Source organism: Balaenoptera borealis (genome assembly GCF_965194805.1).
Source record: "Balaenoptera borealis genome assembly, chromosome: 20".
Classification (NCBI taxonomy): Eukaryota; Metazoa; Chordata; class Mammalia; order Artiodactyla; family Balaenopteridae; genus Balaenoptera; species Balaenoptera borealis.
In genome coordinates, this window is record NC_138879.1 from 270,580 (window position 1) to 291,665 (window position 21,086).

At 37.1% G+C, this 21,086-nt stretch overlaps 1 protein-coding gene across 12 annotated transcripts in view; it reads left to right on the forward strand.

The window, feature by feature from the left end:
• Positions 1-21,086, forward strand: part of HELZ (helicase with zinc finger) — a 164,638-nt gene that overhangs the window by 68,484 nt on the left and 75,068 nt on the right. For 10 of the 12 annotated variants that reach the window (XM_082370949.1, XM_082370948.1, XM_082370952.1 and 7 more), the window contains 8 exons: positions 1,637-1,816; positions 2,359-2,463; positions 7,988-8,166; positions 11,058-11,176; positions 12,330-12,475; positions 13,615-13,762; positions 17,616-17,799; positions 18,951-19,179. In XM_082370949.1, the coding sequence (XP_082227075.1) occupies positions 1,637-1,816; positions 2,359-2,463; positions 7,988-8,166; positions 11,058-11,176; positions 12,330-12,475; positions 13,615-13,762; positions 17,616-17,799; positions 18,951-19,179 (1,290 nt within the window). The remainder of the gene's footprint in view (positions 1-1,636; positions 1,817-2,358; positions 2,464-7,987; positions 8,167-11,057; positions 11,177-12,329; positions 12,476-13,614; positions 13,763-17,615; positions 17,800-18,950; positions 19,180-21,086) is intronic. The other 2 variants (XM_082370955.1, XM_082370946.1) reach the window with 2 other exon arrangements.

Below are 21,086 nucleotides of genomic sequence, written 5' to 3' on the forward strand. Positions count from 1 at the left end.
TAGTCTCCCTTTTCTCTCTACTTAGAGAGCATATTAGTTTTCTGCGTGATGCCTGTTGTTGCCTCATGATTATAAGATGGCTTCTGCGGTTTTATTTATCATGAGCTTTTTCCAGCAAGGTGAAGGAGGAAGGCAAAGGAGCAGGAAGGCTTTCTTCTAGAGAGGCTTTGTTTTGTCTTATTGGGTATAGAAGCTCTTCTGAGGGACTTTTACGTCTCGTTGACCAGAGTTGGGTCTCCAGCCACAGAGGCTGGAAAGGGAGTATATAGCTGTCTGGGCTCAGTAGTAGAGGAGGAAGAGATGGGCACTGCGGGTGGTTTGGGGGTAACCATTCCACAGTGTCTGCCACGTGTATTAGCTCTGGACTTAGCACTTACCTAAAGCAGTTTCCTTGTTTATAGGAGGTGGAGCATTGCTAGGTAGTGGCAGAATTATGAGTAAAGAAACGGGTTAATGCTGAGGGGTTCTTTGGAGTTTTAGTGAGTGGCTTCCAGGAAATCTAGTGCCACTGGTCAGAGTCCTTTTGTTTTTTACTTAAAAAAAGTTAAATTTCAGAAAAATAAATAATGACATGTTTATATGCTTAAAATTTGTTTTTAAAATTTGTTTTCTAAGGTTTTACATTAGGAGAATTTTGTTTGTTTGAAGTTATCTATCATAATATATAGCATTAGTTATAATTTTTTAAAACTGAAAGAGTTAAGAAAACTTTCCGTAAATAACTAGCTTCTGTTTAAGTAGAGAGTAGCCTCACAGAGTGGGCATTTTGCTGTCTAAACTGTGTCCTCCTATTTCAGGGTTATTTTGTAGGCATTTTGCAGATTTTCTAAGAGTCTCTACACGCCCTTCCTATTTTGGTTTACATCTCTATCATTTTTACCATAGTGGTTGTAATATTTAGTATCATAATTGTAGTTACGAGAAAGAATGCTGTTGATTCTCCACTTAGTTTGATCCCTTTCAGCATCTGCCATCCATTTAAATCTTCAAAACTTAGCCAAGTCATAGAAGGGACACTAATAAGATAGATTTCATTGCAACAGCCATTTGTGTTGCCATGACAGGTGTTCTCTACCCAGAAAAATAGGACATACGTATGTTATTTGTGTGTGTGAAAATAATCAGAAAACATTTCATATTGTTTGACCTTAAAAAAAAACCTGCTTTTTTCTGAATTAAGAACTTTATAAAAGTTTGATGTCTCTTAACCAGTGACACAGGTTTTTTTCTTTTTCTTTTGTTTTAAATTTTACTGAGAGATCTTTCAATGGGTTAGAATTTGAAAATCAGTTAGTTTCCCTTTTCCATTTTATTTGCTATGCAAAGAGACTGCTGCTACTTAGCAACTAGACTGGAAGTGTGTTGTGATGTCTCTTGGTTAGTTACCAGAATCTTTTTGCACTTGGAAAGGACAGGATAACTAAAGTGAATTTTGATCAGAGTAGTAAAACACCCTACACCGACTTTGTTGGGAATTTTTTAAAAAGTAGTTGTAGAATAAACATTTGTTTTTATAGATGCTATGTTATTTCAGTATTTTTAATGGTTCAGTGAAATTCAAGATACTTGTGTGCCATGTTCTGCTTATGAATAAGATGCATGTGTTTAAAATAACTTACATATTAATTTTCTTTAGACAATGGGATGAGCAGTTGGATCCTCGACTAAACGCAAAACAGAAGGAGGCTGTTCTGGCCGTTACGACCCCACTTTCAATACAGCTGCCTCCCGTTCTCATCATCGGCCCCTATGGCACTGGCAAAACATTCACCCTAGCTCAGGCCGTCAAGCACATTCTCCAGCAGCAGGAGACCAGGTGAGGTGGCGTTGTGTGTGACCTGGTCTCGTCAGCAGGGCACAGTTTCTGTGCTTGTTGTGAAGACAAAGCAAGGGCTAGCGAGACAGTTTTCATCTTGCTTGTAAAAATTTTTTAAAAATACAAATAAAGAAAAAGAGCCACACTCAAACCCCAAAGCACTAAAATTTGAATTCTCTGAAAACGTACTGTTTTTAAAAATTGGCAACATAGAGAATGGTAGCTTTTAAATAGTCCTCAAAACGCCAAGTCTGCTAAGAGATTGTGATAAATGTTAGTGCCAAAAGGGTTGGGTTTTTAAAAAATAATTTTATATGATAGATTTAAAAATAATTTGGGGGAACTTATCTCCTTTATAGCTTAAAGAGTAATTAAGCTTTAATAATAATTTCCTAAAAGCATAATTGAGTAATATGTTAGAGGTTACCGAGTAGGTTGAGGGAAATGTATTATATTAAAATGGCCACTGCTTTTTTTGGGTATTATACTGCTTGAATAGTTTTGTGTTTTATCATTCTTTTTATTTGCACCGTTTATTTCAGCAGGATTCTCATTTGCACCCATTCTAATAGTGCTGCTGACCTCTACATAAAGGATTATTTACATCCATATGTAGAAGCAGGCAATCCCCAGGCAAGACCTCTCAGGTATTTTTTTAAGGCTTATTATGTCTCTGTATCATACTTTATTATTCTTAAGAAAAGGTGTCTATAAAGATTTTAGTAACTTTGAGAAAACCAAAATCTTTAACTGTGCATTGGCATTTGGAGGTTATGCCTTTTGAAGAAACCATTTAAATTAAGGAAAAATTTAAAAATCTTTGACCATTCATTTCTTAAACATTAAGTAAAGAGAAAGACATCCTTTTTTAAGTTCTGTATGTAAAAAATGTTGTTACAATCTGAGCCGATTTTGATGTGTTCCTCTAAAAGCTACTATATATAAATTTATGATTTAATAAATTATGGTTAAATCAATTTTAATTAAAATTCTAGCATATTTTGCATGGCAGAGTAGTCATGCAGTGATAGTTGTTTATGGAAATAAAATTTTGACTGTGATCATGCAGGTAATTTCATAGACGCTACACATTAGAGAAGCATGAAATTGAAGTGATTTCTGCAGCACGGTGTAACCGACTGGTACTTACAGCTCTTTGCTATCATTTAAGAGATAAAGAAAGTTCTAGGTTAATACAGGTCTTCTAAGTGTCTATGGATATGAAATGTTCTTAAATATAGGGTTGTGGGGGAATAAAATCCTTTTCTTCAGAAAACAATAAAGAACCATTAAATGGTTATTTATTATACCATTTGCTCTCATTGTTATATGAATTAATGTTTAGTTTTGCCATTTTACAAACTAATGTGTCATGCCCTATGTTGTTCAAATACAATTATTGTTTAAAAATTAATTTCTAACCACACTTTTGAATCATAATTCACTAACTTTCTTTCTAGTTGAGCCCAGGCATGGAAAAATGAGGTTACGCTATTTAATTCTTTAATAACCGTAAGCAAAGCCATTTGAATGATTTTGCAATTGCATTAAAAAGAACAAAAAAGGAAAAAGTGGCATGGCCTGTTAACACAGGTTTTTATGCCACACTCTGTTTCTACTCTGAAGACAAATTAGAGAAGAAATAAGTATTTTAAGTAGAACCCAGTTTTATTTGATAAGAAAATATCACATGTATACAGTCACTATAAATGAAAATGTGATATTTACCAATGGATAAATTCATCGATAACTAGTTTGCTTCAGATTCTAATCTTTTTTAGCTCATAAGTGAAATTGTTAGCTAGTAGCATTTTTGCTATGAGTGTTCTTACTTCAGTGTCGATAAGATGTTTTATTGTTGGTAGAGCTTGTGTGTGTGCTTATGTTTGTGTATGTATGTTATGTAGGAACTGTGACAATCTCATTTATCATTGTACTTGGCTTGGAAACAGTGGAGTGAAGACCCCTCAAAGCTTGGTTGACCTAGCATAGGTCATTTGATGTTTGGGGCAGGACAGCTGTGGTTGATAAACACTGAAATCCATTATTTGGCTAGCATTATGTTTAGCTTTTCCCATGTAAAATTATGTTTTGGGCATTACAATCCAACATGTAGTGCATCTAAATATGTAGGATAAGAAGTTATGTTCCAGTAGGGTCTATGTATAGTTGTAGTGGCCCAAATACAGAAACTTGCCCTCTAGTAGAAAATATTTAAATTATTTAAATACAAATTTCATGTTATTTCATTTAGTAAGTGGAATAAAATAAGAAAAGGCTTGGCCTTTATGTGGCGCTGTATTTTCACCATAGTTTTTTTGTTCAGGAAAGATGTTAACTTGTGAATGTATTTCCTAGGAGGGTTAATACATTGAAATGTTAGGATTTATTAGCACCATCTATTATTACATTAACTGAGATTAATTTATAATTTTCCTGATGGACAACAAATATGAGTGGTATGGGAGATGGAATAGAGAAAATTAGAATGGCTGAGCACGCTGGGGAGATCAGCTTTACGTGAATTGTCCCAGAATGCTGGGGAAAGAACACAAGAGGGCCCGAAGTGTCCGCATGTGAACTTGAAGATTTGTTGTCTGTGGAATAAGAGTGATGATGACAAGTTTACCTTCTCACACTGTAGCTTAGAGTGGGCCCTAGTAAACGTGACAAAGTAGGAAAATAGCCATAAACATTAAATAGTTAAAACAGTAAATATGTTTAAATATGCACACTTGTGGTTAAAATGTATAAAATTCTATTAGTTGCCAGGAGTTGAGCTTAAATTATTTTGGGATGGAGGTTTTAGAATCCATTTTAATTACATTTAGTTTCAGTTTTTACTTCTTACTTTATTAGAATTAGAAGATTTTAAAATGGACTAGAGAGGAAAACATAGTTTCTGTGTATGGTTCTGAAAATCAGTAGCTGATTCTGGCAGTTATCACTTATTAGATAAAGGCTATCTATGGAGAAAGTGTACATTTACTGTTTTCTGGACAAATAGAAGGTATATGTTATTTTATAAAGATCTTTAAATAAATAAATAAGGTCTTTCTGATTCTGTAGTATCTTATGTAATAATATTTTGGGGGTGTTCATTGCATATGAATTCAATACATGAATACAATTTCAGTGAATTAAGATGATATATTACCAGACAGTCTTCTGTTTTAAATTTCATTATAATTCATGTGGGGTATGTGGACAGTTTATTTCTAGAAATATGTAAATTACTTAGTTGGTGTCACCTTTTATACCGTGGACTTGAAAGTGTCAATTCTCCAATTTTGAAAAATGTTGTTGGATGTGTTTTAAATAATCTTATAGACAGTGTCTACCTTAAATGTTGCACAAAATGAAGGTACTGAGAAAATATTTAAGTCTTTTTTTTAAGTCAACACTAGACTATTATTTTTTAAGGAAATGGGCCAATGATCAAACTTTGTATTCTTACTAACTTCATCTTGAGCTAGCTTTCCAAGGTAACTACAAAAAAGTCAGTAATGAGGCTTAGAACTTCAATTTCTATTTTTTCTTTGAGAAAGAAGCAGTGCCTGGAGTTAGATTTGATAAGTAATTTGAAAAATGAATTTTTCAATTTTATAATGAAATGTTCATTTAAGAAAATATGGAAAATATAGGAAAGCATGAAGGATAAAAATTATCTATAACCTTACCAGAGATAAATACTACTAACATTTTACAGTTTAATTTCTAGTCATTTATATGCTTAAATATACACACGTAAGTTAATATTAATGGAATCATAATTTGTAAATACTTTTTCAGATAATTTGTAAAATGAGATTTTTCATATATTTAAAAGTAAATTCTGCTTTGCTGATCTGATTAAACATTTTTTATTAAATCCTAAAGCATGTTTAAGATTTTTACATCTTTTAGGAGTGGTGTTGGTTACTTTCACAGTCCTTCCTATCATAGTAATGCTTTTAAAATACATTACTTTCCTCTATTACAATTTATTTATAAATTAGGGACATTTATTAAATGCTTTTTTTTTTTTTTTTGCTTTGCTTACAAAAAGACAATAACCAGTTTTAATTGCTTCATGGAGGGTTAGAACACATTGTAGAAGATCATGAGGTTAGTATTTGTGCATATGACATTTGAGCTGCCTTTGAAACATTCTAGAGGAGACAGATGTCAAATAAATAGTTGGATATGCATCTTGGAGCTCAGAGGTGAGGTCTTGGCTGGAGAGAGAAGAATGTGTGAGTCATCAGGGTATTGGTGGTAATTGAAGCCATGGGCCTGGGATGAGATTGTCAGGTGAGAGGACAGAGCTTGACGAGAGCACTAAAGGCTAAGCCTTGAGGAACCAGCTTAGAGAGGTGGAAGGAAAGCAGGGAGCGGTTGAGTTATGGCAGCTGAGGGAGAGAATATTTCAAGGAGGGAGCAACCACAGAGCTGGATGCTGCTAATAAGTAACTTGATGGGCCTGGAAAATGTCCAAACGATTTAGTGATGTGGAAGTTTATGTCCCTTGATTGGACCCTCACAGTCTCCTAAGTTCTTTGCTGTTTCGCTGATTGCTCCTTCCCAGTCTCCTTTCCTGTGTCCCTCCGTTCCCCAGCCTCTACATGTGGAAGTGGTCCATCAGCCATTCTTCCAGCTAGTTTCCTTTTTATCTACACTTACTCTCCAGGTGAGCTCTTCTAGTCTCAGGGTTTAAGTATGATCTCAATTGTATATTTCTTGTCTTAGGCATTCTTCTGAACTCCACACTTACAAATACCTCTGCTTACTGGATACTTGGAGGTCTGCTACTAAATATGTCCAAAACTGAATTCTCAATTCCCACCCCAGATTTGTTCCTCCCTATCACCACTGCTGCCACTCATCCAGTTTCAAAGCCATGGAACATCCTTTCTCTTAAATTCCACATCTAGTGTATCAGTAAATCCTGTCAGCATTACTCTCAAAATGTGCAGTGATCTGACCATTTTCACATCTCTACTGTTACCACCCTGGTTCAAGCTGTCATTTTTTCTTGTCCGGATCCTTACAGCGGCCTCCTAATGGGTCTCCTTACTATTGCCCCCTCCCCCTGCCTCTCTCCCAGTCCCTGGTGTGATGGAGCAGCTGGTACTGGTTTGTGAGAGCCAATCATGTGCACGTCTGCCCAAGTTCATGTGAAATTGGCCATGATAGTAGGTTTTATACCCCAGAAACCAGCAAACACTGCCGATCAGGTCACCCCTCCCCACCCCTCCGAAGGCTGATTGTTCAACATTTACCACACACCACTGTCCAGCCCTCTTCCTGCCTCCAAAACTGCGTATTCCGTCCAAAGAAACAGAGGGGTCCTTTAACAACGTAAGGCATGTCTCATGACATGTGCCCTGTTCCAACTCTCTGATGGCTTTCCATTAAAATCAGAATAAATCCAAAGTCTTTATGAAAGTTTGCAAGCCGTGTGACTTGCCTCTGTGCTGGACCGTAGTAGATTCCCAGCAGATCTTTGTGATGTGGGGGGGGGTGGTTAGGGATGGGGGGAGGTGGGCGGGCGGACGGATGAGTTGGTTCTGTACCATCTTAGTAATCTGTTGTATGAGTCCCGTTTCTGTTTTTCTTTTGCAATTAATAGAAGAGATGCTCTTTCTTAAGATTTTCTGATGGTCCAAAATTTAAATTTATTTTTAAATTTCCAGAACTTTAGATAGAGGTCTATTTAAATATAGGTATAAGAATATATTCTAAAGTGAAATGCAAGTAACTTTTAAATTTCTCTTGTAAGTATGCAATTCACTATATTTTATTAGCATAGATAATTAAAATATAAGTATATTTTTGTAAGAATAATCTAGGAAAAAAAAGTAATTCCCAAATGGGAATGTTTTGAAGTAAAAAAACTAATGCTTATGAAACTCTGTGTGTCATTCTGTTGTAAGATTATTCTGAACACTTAAAAATAATTAGATATTTATCTTATCATAGTGTATATACTTTCTGCTTGATTCATTTTTTTGGTGGGGGGGAGTTACAGTTGTATGTTAAATTCTAATCCAGCAGAGTGTTAACAGTTACCAGACTTATTTGTTAATTTCCAGGTATTGTAGTCTTAAAATCATAATGTCGATATTTTGATAATCAGATACTGGTAAGATGTTAATAAGTATAAATAGGAAATGTTATCTTCTTTTATAGGGTATATTTCAGAAATCGCTGGGTAAAGACTGTCCACCCAGTTGTGCATCAGTACTGTTTGATCTCAAGCGCACATTCCACCTTTCAGATGCCACAGAAAGAAGACATTCTTAAACACCGAGTGGTTGTTGTTACATTGAATACTTCCCAGTACCTCTGTCAGTTGGACCTTGAACCTGGTATGCTGACTCAAGACACAGAAAGGGTGTCTGAATGCACCGGGCTCTGCATTCAGTTGAGATCAGGGGTTGGCCTGTGGGCCGTATCTGGCCTACTGTCTGTTTTTGTAAATCAAGTTTTATTGGCTGGAAACACAATCATGCCCATTTATTTACCTATATTTTCTATGGATTCTTTTGTGCTACAGCAGCTGAGTTGAGTAGTTGCAACAGAGATTGTATGGCCAGAAAAACCTGAAATGTGTACTGTTTGGCCCTTCACACACACAAAAATTATCAACCCCTAGTTTAAACATTTTAGTGACTGCTACTCTATTTGTTCTCTAATTGATCAGATGGTATTTACTTACTATTGATCATGTGAAAAATGCAAATTTGGACAGTGTTGGTTTTTTTACAATTTTCTCAAGTTTTTAATTTTAAAGTAGTTTTCCGTTAATACAGTGTAGAGACAACAATCATGATAGGTTTTTTTATAACATACTATTAAGATTATTTAAGTACAGAAACTATGTAAAATCAAACTAATATTATACAAAGTACAGACAGATGGTGACCAGAAGTTCTGATAAATATGGCAGAACTTAACCATCAAAATGTGATATCACTTTAAGTTAGTTGCGTTGGAAGAATATTCATTTATTACCGCTGTATTATAATTGTTGACATTGGTCAACGCCTTTTTGCTCTCTCCTTTTGGAATTGCTTTCAGAGCCAGTGACAAATTCTTTTAAGTCTCTGGAAGGTAGAGACAGTTCTCTTCACCTTGTATTCCTGGCACTTGGCCCAGGGTATAGACACCTGGAGGCCCTTGATAAACCTCTGTTTATCTTAAAGAATGAACAGTGGCCAAACTTTCTTTTTTGAGGGTAGAGTTAATTTTAGAAAAGCTTCAAAATCTTTCTGAGACATGTCTGGTAAATAAGGTAGGTTATCAAACTGAGCAATACCATTAGGGGTTGAAAAAAAAAAAAGAGAGAGAGACGTGCCTCTCATGTAATGAGACTTATTTTTCTTGTGCACGCAGCTCATAGCTGGCTGGTGAGGGCAGTTACAAAAGCAGAGTTTCAAAAATGTTTTGAACAGTGGCTGCATCCATTGGAATGAGTTATATTTCCTCTCAACTGACTTCTTTGATGGAACAACACTTATTTGCAATGTAAATTTTGGTATGTTTATTTAACAATCAGTCTCATTACTTCATGATTATACTCTGCATATTTGCCACGTAAATTAAATACCCAAGCCTCCTAAACAGTATAGTTTTGAGGAAGAGTAAAGAATGGCTTTGAAGAGCAAGAGTGTAGAACATTTATTGGAAGTCAACTATCTGCTTTGTTTTAGGCATTGTTTATACTTTAATTCTCATATCAACTCTGTGGAGGGTTATTTTACAGCTAAGACAACCAAGGCTCAGGCTAAATCAGTTTGACTAATTCAGGTTTCTTTTACTAGCTTAAGCAACAGTATAACAATTTCATGATTTATTCAGTTCCTGATTTAAGCCTAGCTCTATTTAATTAAAATGTTATCTAATGAAAACAGTAGATTTTTTTCACTAGTCTCAGTTTTTTCCAATTTGATCCTGTAATGGTATAGTCATCTTCCTTAATTAGTCTTGTAGAACAAAAAGCACAAATTCTCCTCAACAGGGAGAAAAATGCATGTGTCCAAATCATGCTTGGGCCACTGTCGTTAAATAGACAACAGTTATTGATGCTTGTACTGTCAACATAGCCATTTGTTTGCATGGACGTGATGATGGTGGTGATGGTGGTCGTGGTTATTACTGCCAGTCAGTAAGGTTTAGAAAGTTCCCAGCCTAGAAACAAGTGGCATTAGGAAGTTGTATAAACAGATTGTTTGGAACTTGTTGCTATTCATAGAAATAGAGGTTAGGTTCTTGGGCCAACTCACAGGAGGCTAATTAACCTAGAGAGTCACACCTTGTCATTCTGTTGAGAAGCTACTTTGTGTTCTTTGCTGTGCTAGTAAAAACAGGGCCCCCCTCTCCCTACCTCAGTGAGCTAGCCATCGGGGGCAACATTCACTTCTACACATTGAGACAACAAGAAGATTTTTCTTCTGTCTCCTCTTTAGGGGCAAAGAGGCTTTTCCTCCTTTCTGTGCACAGATTCCTGCGCCTCCGTGTGAGTGGCAGCAGTAACCCAGACGTGGGTGTTTGCATCTGGGGGATTTTTGATACTTGTTGTGTCACTTTCGTTTTTTTCTTTTTCAGACTGGTGATATTTTTACAGCCAGGATAGGGTCTTAGGCTAAAAAATTGTGTATAATCTGTACGCACACACGCGCGCGCACACACACACACACACACACACACAATAAACCTAAATAATCAAAATAGTGAATTGGCTAACAGATAACCTTTGTTTTTGATCAAAGTTAGATTATCACTTTCTCCTTTATATTAGATTTTGGGTATGATTTTCTTTAATGTCGAATGTGTGTGTTTAAGCTAAAGTTACTTATAAACTACCATTGTTTTATTTTTGGTGTTTTAGCAAATAAATAGTGAAAGGATTTTGGGCCTATCACTGTTTTGTTGCCAGCTTTTCTTTGTGGTGAAAAGCTGCTATCTTGTACTTTTAAAGTCTTTTTTATGTGTCCTGATTTAACTGTTAGTCTTGGGGCCATTAGTACCAGATGCCATTTACATATCTATTGTTGAGTAAAATAGTTATTCCTTTCAACTTCTATTTTTTAAATAATGATTTAAATATATGATCTTCTAAATTGAGGACTGGCATTAAAAGTACTCACAGCTCTTAAATCAGGACACTAAACTCTCTCCTTAACAGAAAAGAAAGACACCACTCCTGCCTTTATCACTGCTGTAATATGCGGTCCTGTGTTTACACTGTGCTTCGCAGGGTTTTTTACGCACGTTCTGTTAGATGAGGCCGCGCAGGCCATGGAGTGTGAAACCATCATGCCCCTGGCGCTAGCAACTAAGGGCACCCGGCTTGTCCTGGCTGGTGACCACATGCAGGTGAGTGCCCTCGGAGTCACCATGTTGAAAGAAGCTTCTGTTATATTTTGATGTTTAATATTTTGTTTTCTAAAACAGCCTATGAAATTGTGCCATGCGCATATGTCAGTTTAAGTACTTTAAATATTTCTGTACTAATAGTGGAAGATGTTGGTGATTCTGAAGGAAAATTGCTACCTGCCCCGCCCCACTTGTTTTCCTTCTTTGGATAGAGAGTGGAATGAATGAGTCTATCCGTGTCCTAATTGCCATGTTTATTAATTTGAAGTTCAGTTCTCTGTAGTATGAATATTTGATTCTTACTTTTCTTTATCAAATAAATTTCAATGGTCCTTCTTAGGATTCCCCAGCTCCTGTCTCCAACATTTGTTTTCCTGAAGGGTTAATGTTTCATTATCATGGGAAACAAAGTGCTTAATTAAAAATAATAACCGAAATCTCAAAGAACTTGTCTGATCTTAATACCGACGTATGAAAGAAACTTACAGTTTTTCTATTAAAATATCAATTTTGCGAAGTTTCAGTCTGAGGTTCTCTCTCTTTTGTCACGGTCGGCTGAGGTTGAAGCTACACAGCATTGTGGCTGTCCGTTTAGGAAAGAGCTGGAGGTAGAGGGACAAGTTCTGTTTTTGTTTCTTTGCCAGAAGTTTAATTTTGTTCTTAGCATCAAAGTTACAATCAAGGATGGCTCCTTACACTTTACGAGATAAAGATGGCTTTTTTGCTAATTATTAAAAATAAGTGTTTTAGTCATAGGCGGTGTATCCTGCTAGCTCACTGTTTAAAGTAGTTGCTTAATTTTAGTGAGACAGTTGATTGACTCCCCCAGTGATGCAGTGGGTTGCATCCCTAAAATTACTAAGGTAGGAGCTATTTATTATTAAGTTGGAAGAGTCCTTTATTAACCTATGTGTAGAAACTCTAGGTTAGTGTTGGCATGCTGAAACGAAAAGTTAGACAATTTAGCCTCATTCTTTATAGTAGTAAAACTGTTCCTAGAAAATATTTTTGACTCTGCTTATTCCAGCATTCAGCATGTTGAGGTTTAGTACATCAGAAGTTTCAGCATGGTGGATATTTTTTAAAGTATGTTAAAAAAAAAATACTACTTGTATATTTAGTTAAATTCTCTCCATGTGTCTCTCTGTTACAGCTCAGCCCTTTTGTTTACAGTGAGTTTGCCAGGGAGAGAAACCTTCACGTTTCATTGCTTGACCGGCTCTATGAGCATTACCCTGCCGAGTTTCCCTGCAGGATCCTCCTGTGTGAGAACTACCGCTCCCACGAAGCTATCATCAAGTAGGTGTGAACTGCCCCTCTGTCACACTTCGTGTGGTCCGGTGGAAGGGGACTCAAAACAGCACTGTTCCTAGAAAAATAAACATATTTTTCTGTGACTAAATATATAATGTATACGTAAAACTACATGATGTCATAAACAAATATGTTGACAAGCCACATAATGGTTTGCATATGTGTGTCTGGCTGTGTTATACAAGGAGTCTATTTTAAAAGAAAGGAAGGCTGGGAGGGAGGAAGGAAAGAAAACCATGAAACTTAGTAGTAAAGTTTTAAAAGGTCTCTATTAAATATAGTATGCATCTATACAAGTATCATAAGTGGTAGCCCAGTGAAAAGTCGCAAACCGAACGCACCCCTCAGCCGGCATCCAGACCGAAAAACAGTGTTCCCGCACCCTGGGAAGCCCCTTCGTGCTGCGCTCCTGTCACTGCCACCACCAACAACTTAGGAGTTTTTCACGTTTAGTATAATTTAATAATATTGACTATGGCAATCATGTGAAAATAATTTTTAGGTTTCTCTGAAAGCAGTAGGAGAGGTATAAAAAAGTTTAGATTTAAATATGGCTTTTATCAATATCTCGAAAGGTGATTCCTCTTTTGTTGTTGCCAGTCATTTGCTGCAGTCAGTGATGAATCGAGTACTACGTAGTATCTTCATTAGTAAAGAGTATTCATTTTACAGTTGAAGACTGGAATACCCTTTACTTGTGTGTATTGTTTCAGTGTCTATAGATCTTTGTGATTGCATAAGTATATGATCCACATAAATAAAAATATACATTTAAAAATTTTTAGTATAGAAAACCATAACAGCTAGCAAATTTCCTCATGAAACAAGAGTTTCATCTAGTACTGAACTGTCATCATTTCTTCCTTTTCTTTCTATGTTCTGGCTTCATGCCTTCCCCAGATCAGTTCATTTATCAGTGGTATACCAGGAGCCCAGTGTGTTTTCATTGCTGTGGCTAATTTTGGTGAAAATCTTGGCATCATGGGTATTAGATGTTTGGATTAAAATTAATCATGGGCATAAAGCAACGTGAGATTTGACTGGTAATTTTTTCTTATGGGTAAAATTAATTTTGATGATAGATTACTTTTTATTTATTTATTTATTTCGGTCTTTTTCTGCAGTTACACCTCTGAGCTCTTCTATGAGGGCAAACTGATGGCCAGTGGAAAGCAGCCAGCACACAAGGATTTCTACCCATTAACCTTCTTTACAGCACGAGGGGAAGATGTACAAGAGAAAAATAGCACAGCTTTTTATAATAATGCAGAGGTACCTTAGTCCTTTTTGCAAATTGTTGACGTTTTTGCGGTCATATATATAGTCTGGTCTTATTAAGCGTTTATTTAAATTTTGGGGTTGATATTTTATTGTGTGTGGACTTCATTTACATGAAAATAGTATGGAAGTTTATTCTTTCTTGTGTAACATTGATTTGTTAAGATGAATCTGCCATGGGAAACACAAACTTTGATTTACATTTTGTCTTATGCCAAAATACAGAACTTCATTTAAAAGAAGCCATCTAAAATGGACTGTGGTGACATTTTATAGCGCACACTCCAGTGAGGAAGACTTGAATTGTGGAGTCCTGTGCTCCGGGGGGTCGCACAGACCCAGATGATGATGGAGCTAACCCATTACGTGCTGCAACTTGTGTGGTTCTCTTACAGTTTCTGACTTTTTAAGTTCAGAGAAAATGTGGGAAGTATGAGGGGTCAGATCAGGTAGCAGACAAAAACCTGTGATGTCTTTAGGGGCCAGCAGGCCAGAGAACCTGAGGTTTGGTTCTGGCTGTCACAAGGGAGTGGAGTTCTGGACTTCAGGAAACCCAGGGGAGGATGTGTTCATAGTTGGTCATTAGAAGAATGATTCTTGATCTGTGATCTCCATCTCCCTTTCTTCCCTTGAGTCCCGTGCTTTACTCATTTTATTTACCAAAAAAAATGCCATTTATTAGGTAATAGTAATTCATCTTTCCATTAAAAAATTGGTTAGAGGCCTGTAGTTAGAAGTCAGTACAAGAAAATTGACAGTACCCACGTGATAAAAGCCTAGCCAAAAGTAAAGAAACTTGACATTTTAATTAGTCTGTGCCAATTAATTTTAGGAAAAGGTAAACTTTTCTTACCTGTTTGAAATATTGACAGATAACTCTAGGGTTTCCTTTATTACTTTTGCACTCAGGTTGGAAACTGCTGGCTGGAAAATCAGTTAAGAAGAGAAAGGAGAATAAATATACTATTATACTGTCTTTTATAATTAACCATGTAATTACCTTTAGTAATATGCTTTGTTTGTGTGGATTCAAATTACTGTCTGGTGTCACTTGCTTTCAGCCTGATGAATTTCTTTAGTGTTTCTTTTAGGGCAGGTCTGCTAGTAAAGAATTCTTTCAGTTTTTGTTTTTTCTGGGAATGTCTTTATTTTGCCTTCATTTTTAAAAAGTAGTTTTGCTGGATATTAGATTATTGTTTGAGTTATTTCTTTCAGCACACTGAAATATGCTTTCCTGCTGCTTTATTGCCCTCATTGTTTCTGGGGAGCCGTCGTCTGTTAATCTTACTGGCGTTCTTTGTAAGTGATGAGTTGTGTGTTTGTGTTGCTGTTAATCAAGATTTTGTCTTTGTCTGTGACGTCTACCATGTTGACTATGATGTGTCCGGTGTGCATCTCCTTGCATTTACCTTACTTGAAGTTCACTGATGAACTTCAGTGTTGATTAAAGTTTTTCATCAAATTTGGAAAAGTTTTAGCCATTATTTCTTTGAACTTTTTTCTGCTCCTTTCTGTCCCATTATATGTATGTTGCTGAGCTTAATGGTGTTCCATGTTTCTCTGAGGCTTTGTCCTTTTTATTTTCCCTCTGTTCTTCAGATTGCATAATCTCTAAATATTTTTGTGTTTCCCAGTTTGTTTTTCTGCCAGCTCATGTCTGTTGTTGAGGCCCTCTAGTGAATTGTTCATTTCTGTTAGTTTACTTTTCATCTCCCTGGGGCATAAATTATTCCACAGTGTAATCCAACTGAAGTTGGGCCCCTTGGCAGGGACAGAGGTTGCCGTTTGCGAAGTTTACTCGGACCCTCTCCTAGGCAGGACTTACGGAGCAGTTGGGATGGGGGGACGTGGAACTCGTTCTTCACTGGCTGTCTCTTACCCCTGTGGAAGGAGCTCTGTGAGTTTTGTATATGTGTGTAGAATCTGTGTTGCCATCCAGGGGCCACCATCCAGCTGCTGTACCACCAAGAGTGGATCCTCTGCAGCCCAGAGCTGGGGAGGTTGGGATCTGCTGATGTTCATTGGCGGCATTGAGTCCACAGAGTGAGTCTTCTGTCCTCGGAAGCTGGGGGAGATGGCAGCTGTCACTTGGCTGCCAAGCCTGCTGGATCAGCTCTCCTGTAATACATCCTGTACGAGCAAAGGAGACTGCTTGCTTCACCCACTATCCCACTCAGATCCTCCCTATGTAGCAGGAGACGGGGGTAGGGGAATAGGTACCACCCAACTGCTGCTAACCGCTCGTAGGCCTCCTGCCGCACGTTGCTGGGGAAACGAGATCTGACGCTCATCCGCTGCTGTAACCGCCTGGAGTAGCTCTTTCACCCCAGGGAGCTGGAGCAGGTGGGAACTGCCCCTCGGCTGCTGAAACAGTCCTGTAAGACAGGGCTGTGGGAGAAGGGGGGCAGTCCCAGCCTTCCACTCTTCTTACCGACTTTCTATAGATTTTGTTGAAACAATGCTTCTCAATTTCTTGGAAGCTCTTTGATCAATCTCCAGAGACTTTGAATGATTATCTGTTGGTCTTGACCAGCTTCATAGATGTCTATCTGGGAGAGAGGTTTCCCCAAGCTCCTCATACCATTCCAAGTCTGTGTATTTTGACTACAGTTTTATGCTGCCTGTGATATAAGGGATAACAGAGGGACGAAGTGGAGAAATGGTTACGTGTTGCTTGTTCCTTATGGGTGACAGCACCGTGTTTTCAATCCAGTTGATTCATCAGAATCCTTGGACAGTCCGGGTTGTTTCACTTGCTGTTATTTCATTATAACAACAGGATGACTAGAGTCTATTCCTCTGTCATTCATTGAATTTACATGTGGAAGTGGGAACTGCATCCTGGCCATTAATCCTCGAGTTCTTAAAAGGAATAAAACTATCAAATTTTTGTATATTTACTATTATAAATTTAAGTAGATATTACTAACAAATAGTAAATAAATAATGTATTTAAAAGACATTAAAAAATTTCTCCTTCCTCTCTCTGCCCCTGGACTCTTGTCTGACCCTCTATTGAGCTTGCCTTATAATACGTATTTTAAATTAGGAATCTATTTTCTAAATATACAGTCATCTCTTCACAGGCAAGGAGCGTGTTTTAGTAATCATTTTGTCCCCTGCTGTGCCAAGCATCGACACTATTTGTTTGATGAATTCATTGAATTAAAGTAGATTAAACTACACTAAAAGTTCTACTCTAATGCACTAAGTGGGGTCCAGAAAATCCAGATGGTAAAATATGGGCTTACTTCACTGCCAGGTGAATGACAGGGCTGGGGCGGAGTTGTACCATGAGAAGGCAGTGAGCTCTGAAAGTCTGCCCTGAGGTCCAGATTCGCCCCAGTCCCAGCTGCGGTTTGCTGCCAGCTGTTGGCTGTTCTGTTTACTCACATCCGCGGGGAGAGGAGGAAGGGTAGCCCTCGCACTGCTGAGATGTTGGCGGCGCTGGCTCTAGGGCTCTCCTAATGGGTTTCGTCGGCCTGAGCTACAGAGTGGACTGAGAAATACCGGGAACGTGGGGTTGCCGGTCCCACGCGCCTCTCTCTAAACAGGAACCCGAACCTGTCCCCATTTGAGAAGGGGGGCCAGGTGAGGGGTGGGGCCAATGGCCAGTTACATCGTCTCCGATTTTCATGTTTTCACTGGGTGCACTGTTGTAGAGATTTACTGCTTGAAATGTAAACAAAAATGTGTTCACATCAGCAAAGCGTTATTCCTGGTTCGAGGTGGTTTTAAAACGACATTTGCCAAAATGGAATCCTTTGCACATCGATTTCAGTTACCATATTCTTTTCTCCGAGCACTTGTATAACTTTAATATGTATACGTGTACGTTTGTTTAAAGGTCTTTGAAGTGGTGGAACGTGTGGAAGAGTTAAGAAGGAAGTGGCCAGTAGCGTGGGGGAAGTTAGATGACGGCAGTATTGGTGTGGTGACTCCGTATGCCGACCAGGTGTTCAGGATACGTGCTGAACTTCGAAAAAAGAGATTATCTGATGTTAACGTCGAAAGGGTGCTAAATGTTCAAGGTAACTTTTAATGGAAATGAATTAAGTTATTCAAATGGTTAGATCTTGAAGTGTGTGCACATTTGATTTTTAGTTTTCAAGATCTCTTTTCTGGACAAGCAATTATGTATTCATTTCATACCAAGTTCTTTAATGCCAAATTTGGCAATTCAAGGTCGAGCTCATTTACATGTTCGTTAAATTTCTATATCCAAATAAAAGAAGTATCAACAAATGGACTTCCTCCATGACTGTAACTGCAAATGTCTGTATGCTATAGCTGCAATCGCAGTAGCATACAACACCTATTGTTGTTATAATGTATCCGAGAACTAATTTGCTTATAAAGATTTTTAAAAACTTGTACCTGTCAAGCAAATTTTTAAAGGCATAGCTTGTTCTTCATCTAGATTTTCCTAAGTGAATAAAGCAACTCTTTTAAATTTTCATGTAATTAGTTGCTATGAAATTTGTGCATTTTAAGTAAGTGAAGCAACACTATAATGTGAGTGCCAGAAAAGCCCAGTACCATCTGAGGTTTCATGGTAGTATACAATAATAAGAGTAATACAATTTCTAGATCATGGGAAAAAAAAATAACTCCAGTATACCACGCATTCAGATCACGCAGAATTTGGGTGTGCATTTTAGAAAGAATATTACTAATAAACTAGGAAGCGTCCAAAGACGACCTAGCATAGCTAGTGGTCTAGAAACTGCCCTGTGGAGTCAGAAATGGTTGAAAGAACTAGGATTGTTTGGCCTGGAGAAGAGAGAACTAAGAATTGACGCTAGAACTGTATTCGCATCTGTGGAGACTTGTCATAGAATGAGGGAAGAGATGTGTCGATGTAAGAAAGAACATGTACAAACTAGTCTCTCTCTAGGCTTCCTTATGGAATCAGTTCTTTTGGGTATATTTCCAGAAGTAGAGTTGCTGCATCATATGTTAGTTCTATGTTTAATTTTTTGAGGAACTGCCATGCTATTTTCTATAGTGTTTTACATACTATTTTATATTTCCACCTACAGTGAACAAGAGTTCCAGTTTCTCCACATTCTCATCAACACCTCTTATTTAGCAATAACATTTAAAAAATGAAATGCTTTTATTATATCAGTGGTTCAGAATAACAGTCCTCTTTTATTTTTAATTTTTTTTTGTTTTACAGGAAAGCAATTCAGAGTTTTGTTTCTTAGCACAGTACGTACAAGACATACTTGTAAACATAAACAGACACCAATTAAAAAGAAAGAGCAACTGCTGGAAGATTCCACAGAGGACTTAGATTATGGTTTTTTGTCTAACTATAAGCTTCTCAATACTGCCATCACAAGAGCGCAATCCCTGGTTGCCGTGGTGGGTGATCCCATTGCGCTGTGCTCTATTGGAAGATGCAGGTAATTATGTGTTAGTGTTTGAGACATTAAAGGGGGAAATGTAGAGTAATTTGCATCCCTATGCACATATTTATATGACCTCCTGGCTAATTAAAATCAAGTTTAGTCTTAACTAATACCCAGTGGGAACACAAAAATGTATTGCTTTGAGCCTATTCATTATGTATGTAAAATTGTGTGTTCATTGAATCAGTCATCATTCATAAGATGTCTCCTGAGTGCCTACTGTGTTCTAAGTACTCTTCTAGCCACTGAGGATACATCAGTGAACAAAACAGACAAAAATCTCTGCCTTTGTGGGGCTTAACATTTTATTGGGGAGGAGAGGAAGACCGACGACAGTAAGCAAAATAAAAACACTTTGTAGTATTTTATGTGGTAAGTTCAATGGAAAAGAAATAGAACATCAAGGGGCATTAGAAGTGATGGGGTAGGGCGGGCGGTTTGTGATCTCACATGGTGTGTGTGGTCAGAGAAGGCCTCACTGAGAAGCTGACTCTGGAGTTGAGGGTTTGAGCTACGCAGGCTCCTGGGCTAAGAGTGCTCCGGGACAAGGGACTGACCAGTGCCAGGGTCCTGAAGGTGGTTTTGTGTGTGTGCGTTGTCTTTGGTGGAGACTGAATTTCATACCCATACTCCCCTTTTTTTTCCTTCATTATTGTTTTAGCTCGTTTTTGATGAGTTTCCTTCTCATTTTCTCTCAAGGCTTCTCAATGCAAATCTTTGTGTCTGGTTAATCCAGAGGATCTTAAAATTAGGGGGTTAAAAAGGGTTGTTATTTGCCTTTGGAAAGAACTGTTAGTATTCCTTAGATTGTAGTCATAAGGAATGTTAAAATATCAACATAAATAAAAAATTTCTCTTTGTACACTTATGATTTATACTAGTTAATAGGAATTTTAATTGTATGAAGCCAGTAAGACTTGGCCTATGCAGTGTTGAAAAACTATGTTACAAAAAAACATTTACAAAAAAACAGTTGAACAGAAATTTAGAATATTCTTTATGAAAAAGAAAGAAATACACGAGGGATTACTTTAAATTTTTAAAGTATTCTAGTACCTGTCAGAGTGAGTTCAGAAAAACAGAAAGAGGTACCGATGGTCTCAAATACGCCTTGGGTAGTTATTTCTTCGTGATATGTTAAAGTAGACGAGGTTGTTAGGAAGTGGCCTGTTTAAACCAAGTTTTCTGTTGCGATATAGATATAGCAGCATTTTATTATCTGTTTTCCTGTCTCAGCAGGAAAAAAGTATTCTATGGCAAAGGAGACAATTTGGGACCTTTAAGAATAAGCTGCATACATTAGAGTTTAAGATTCCAAAAGAAGTTAATATACTTTATAGGGGAAAGCCATTAACAAATGAATCACGTAGAGTTTAATTTATGGTTACATTCTGAAGAATAACCTTTTATTTTTAAGGAAATAAAACTTGAATGGTCCATGATTTGTTTATATATAGCTAGACAATTCTATTGTAAAATATCTTTAATTTCTTATTTAAAAAATAGATTTCCATTAATTTTTAGCCACTAATGACAAAAAGTTGGGGAAGGAACTATATTAATTCCAAGATACCAATGAATAAAACTAAGTCTATTAATTTGGCTTCCCTCCTGAGAAGTTCACTTTAGTTACTTTCCTATTCATTGCAAATATATTTGGTTAGAATATTGCTGTGGTAGTTTACCATTTTTGTTTATATTTACCATTTGATAAATGTGAGAGCACATACAGTTTGATTAGAATTTTATTAGATTAAAACATGTAAAATAGGCTGGCATGTATTAAAAGCAACTAGAAACTGTTGTGGGAATAAATAGATATAACAGTAGTCTTGAGTGACATTACTTTTGGACAGTCTTTATAAATAACCCCAAACATTTACCAACATGCGTATTTTTTA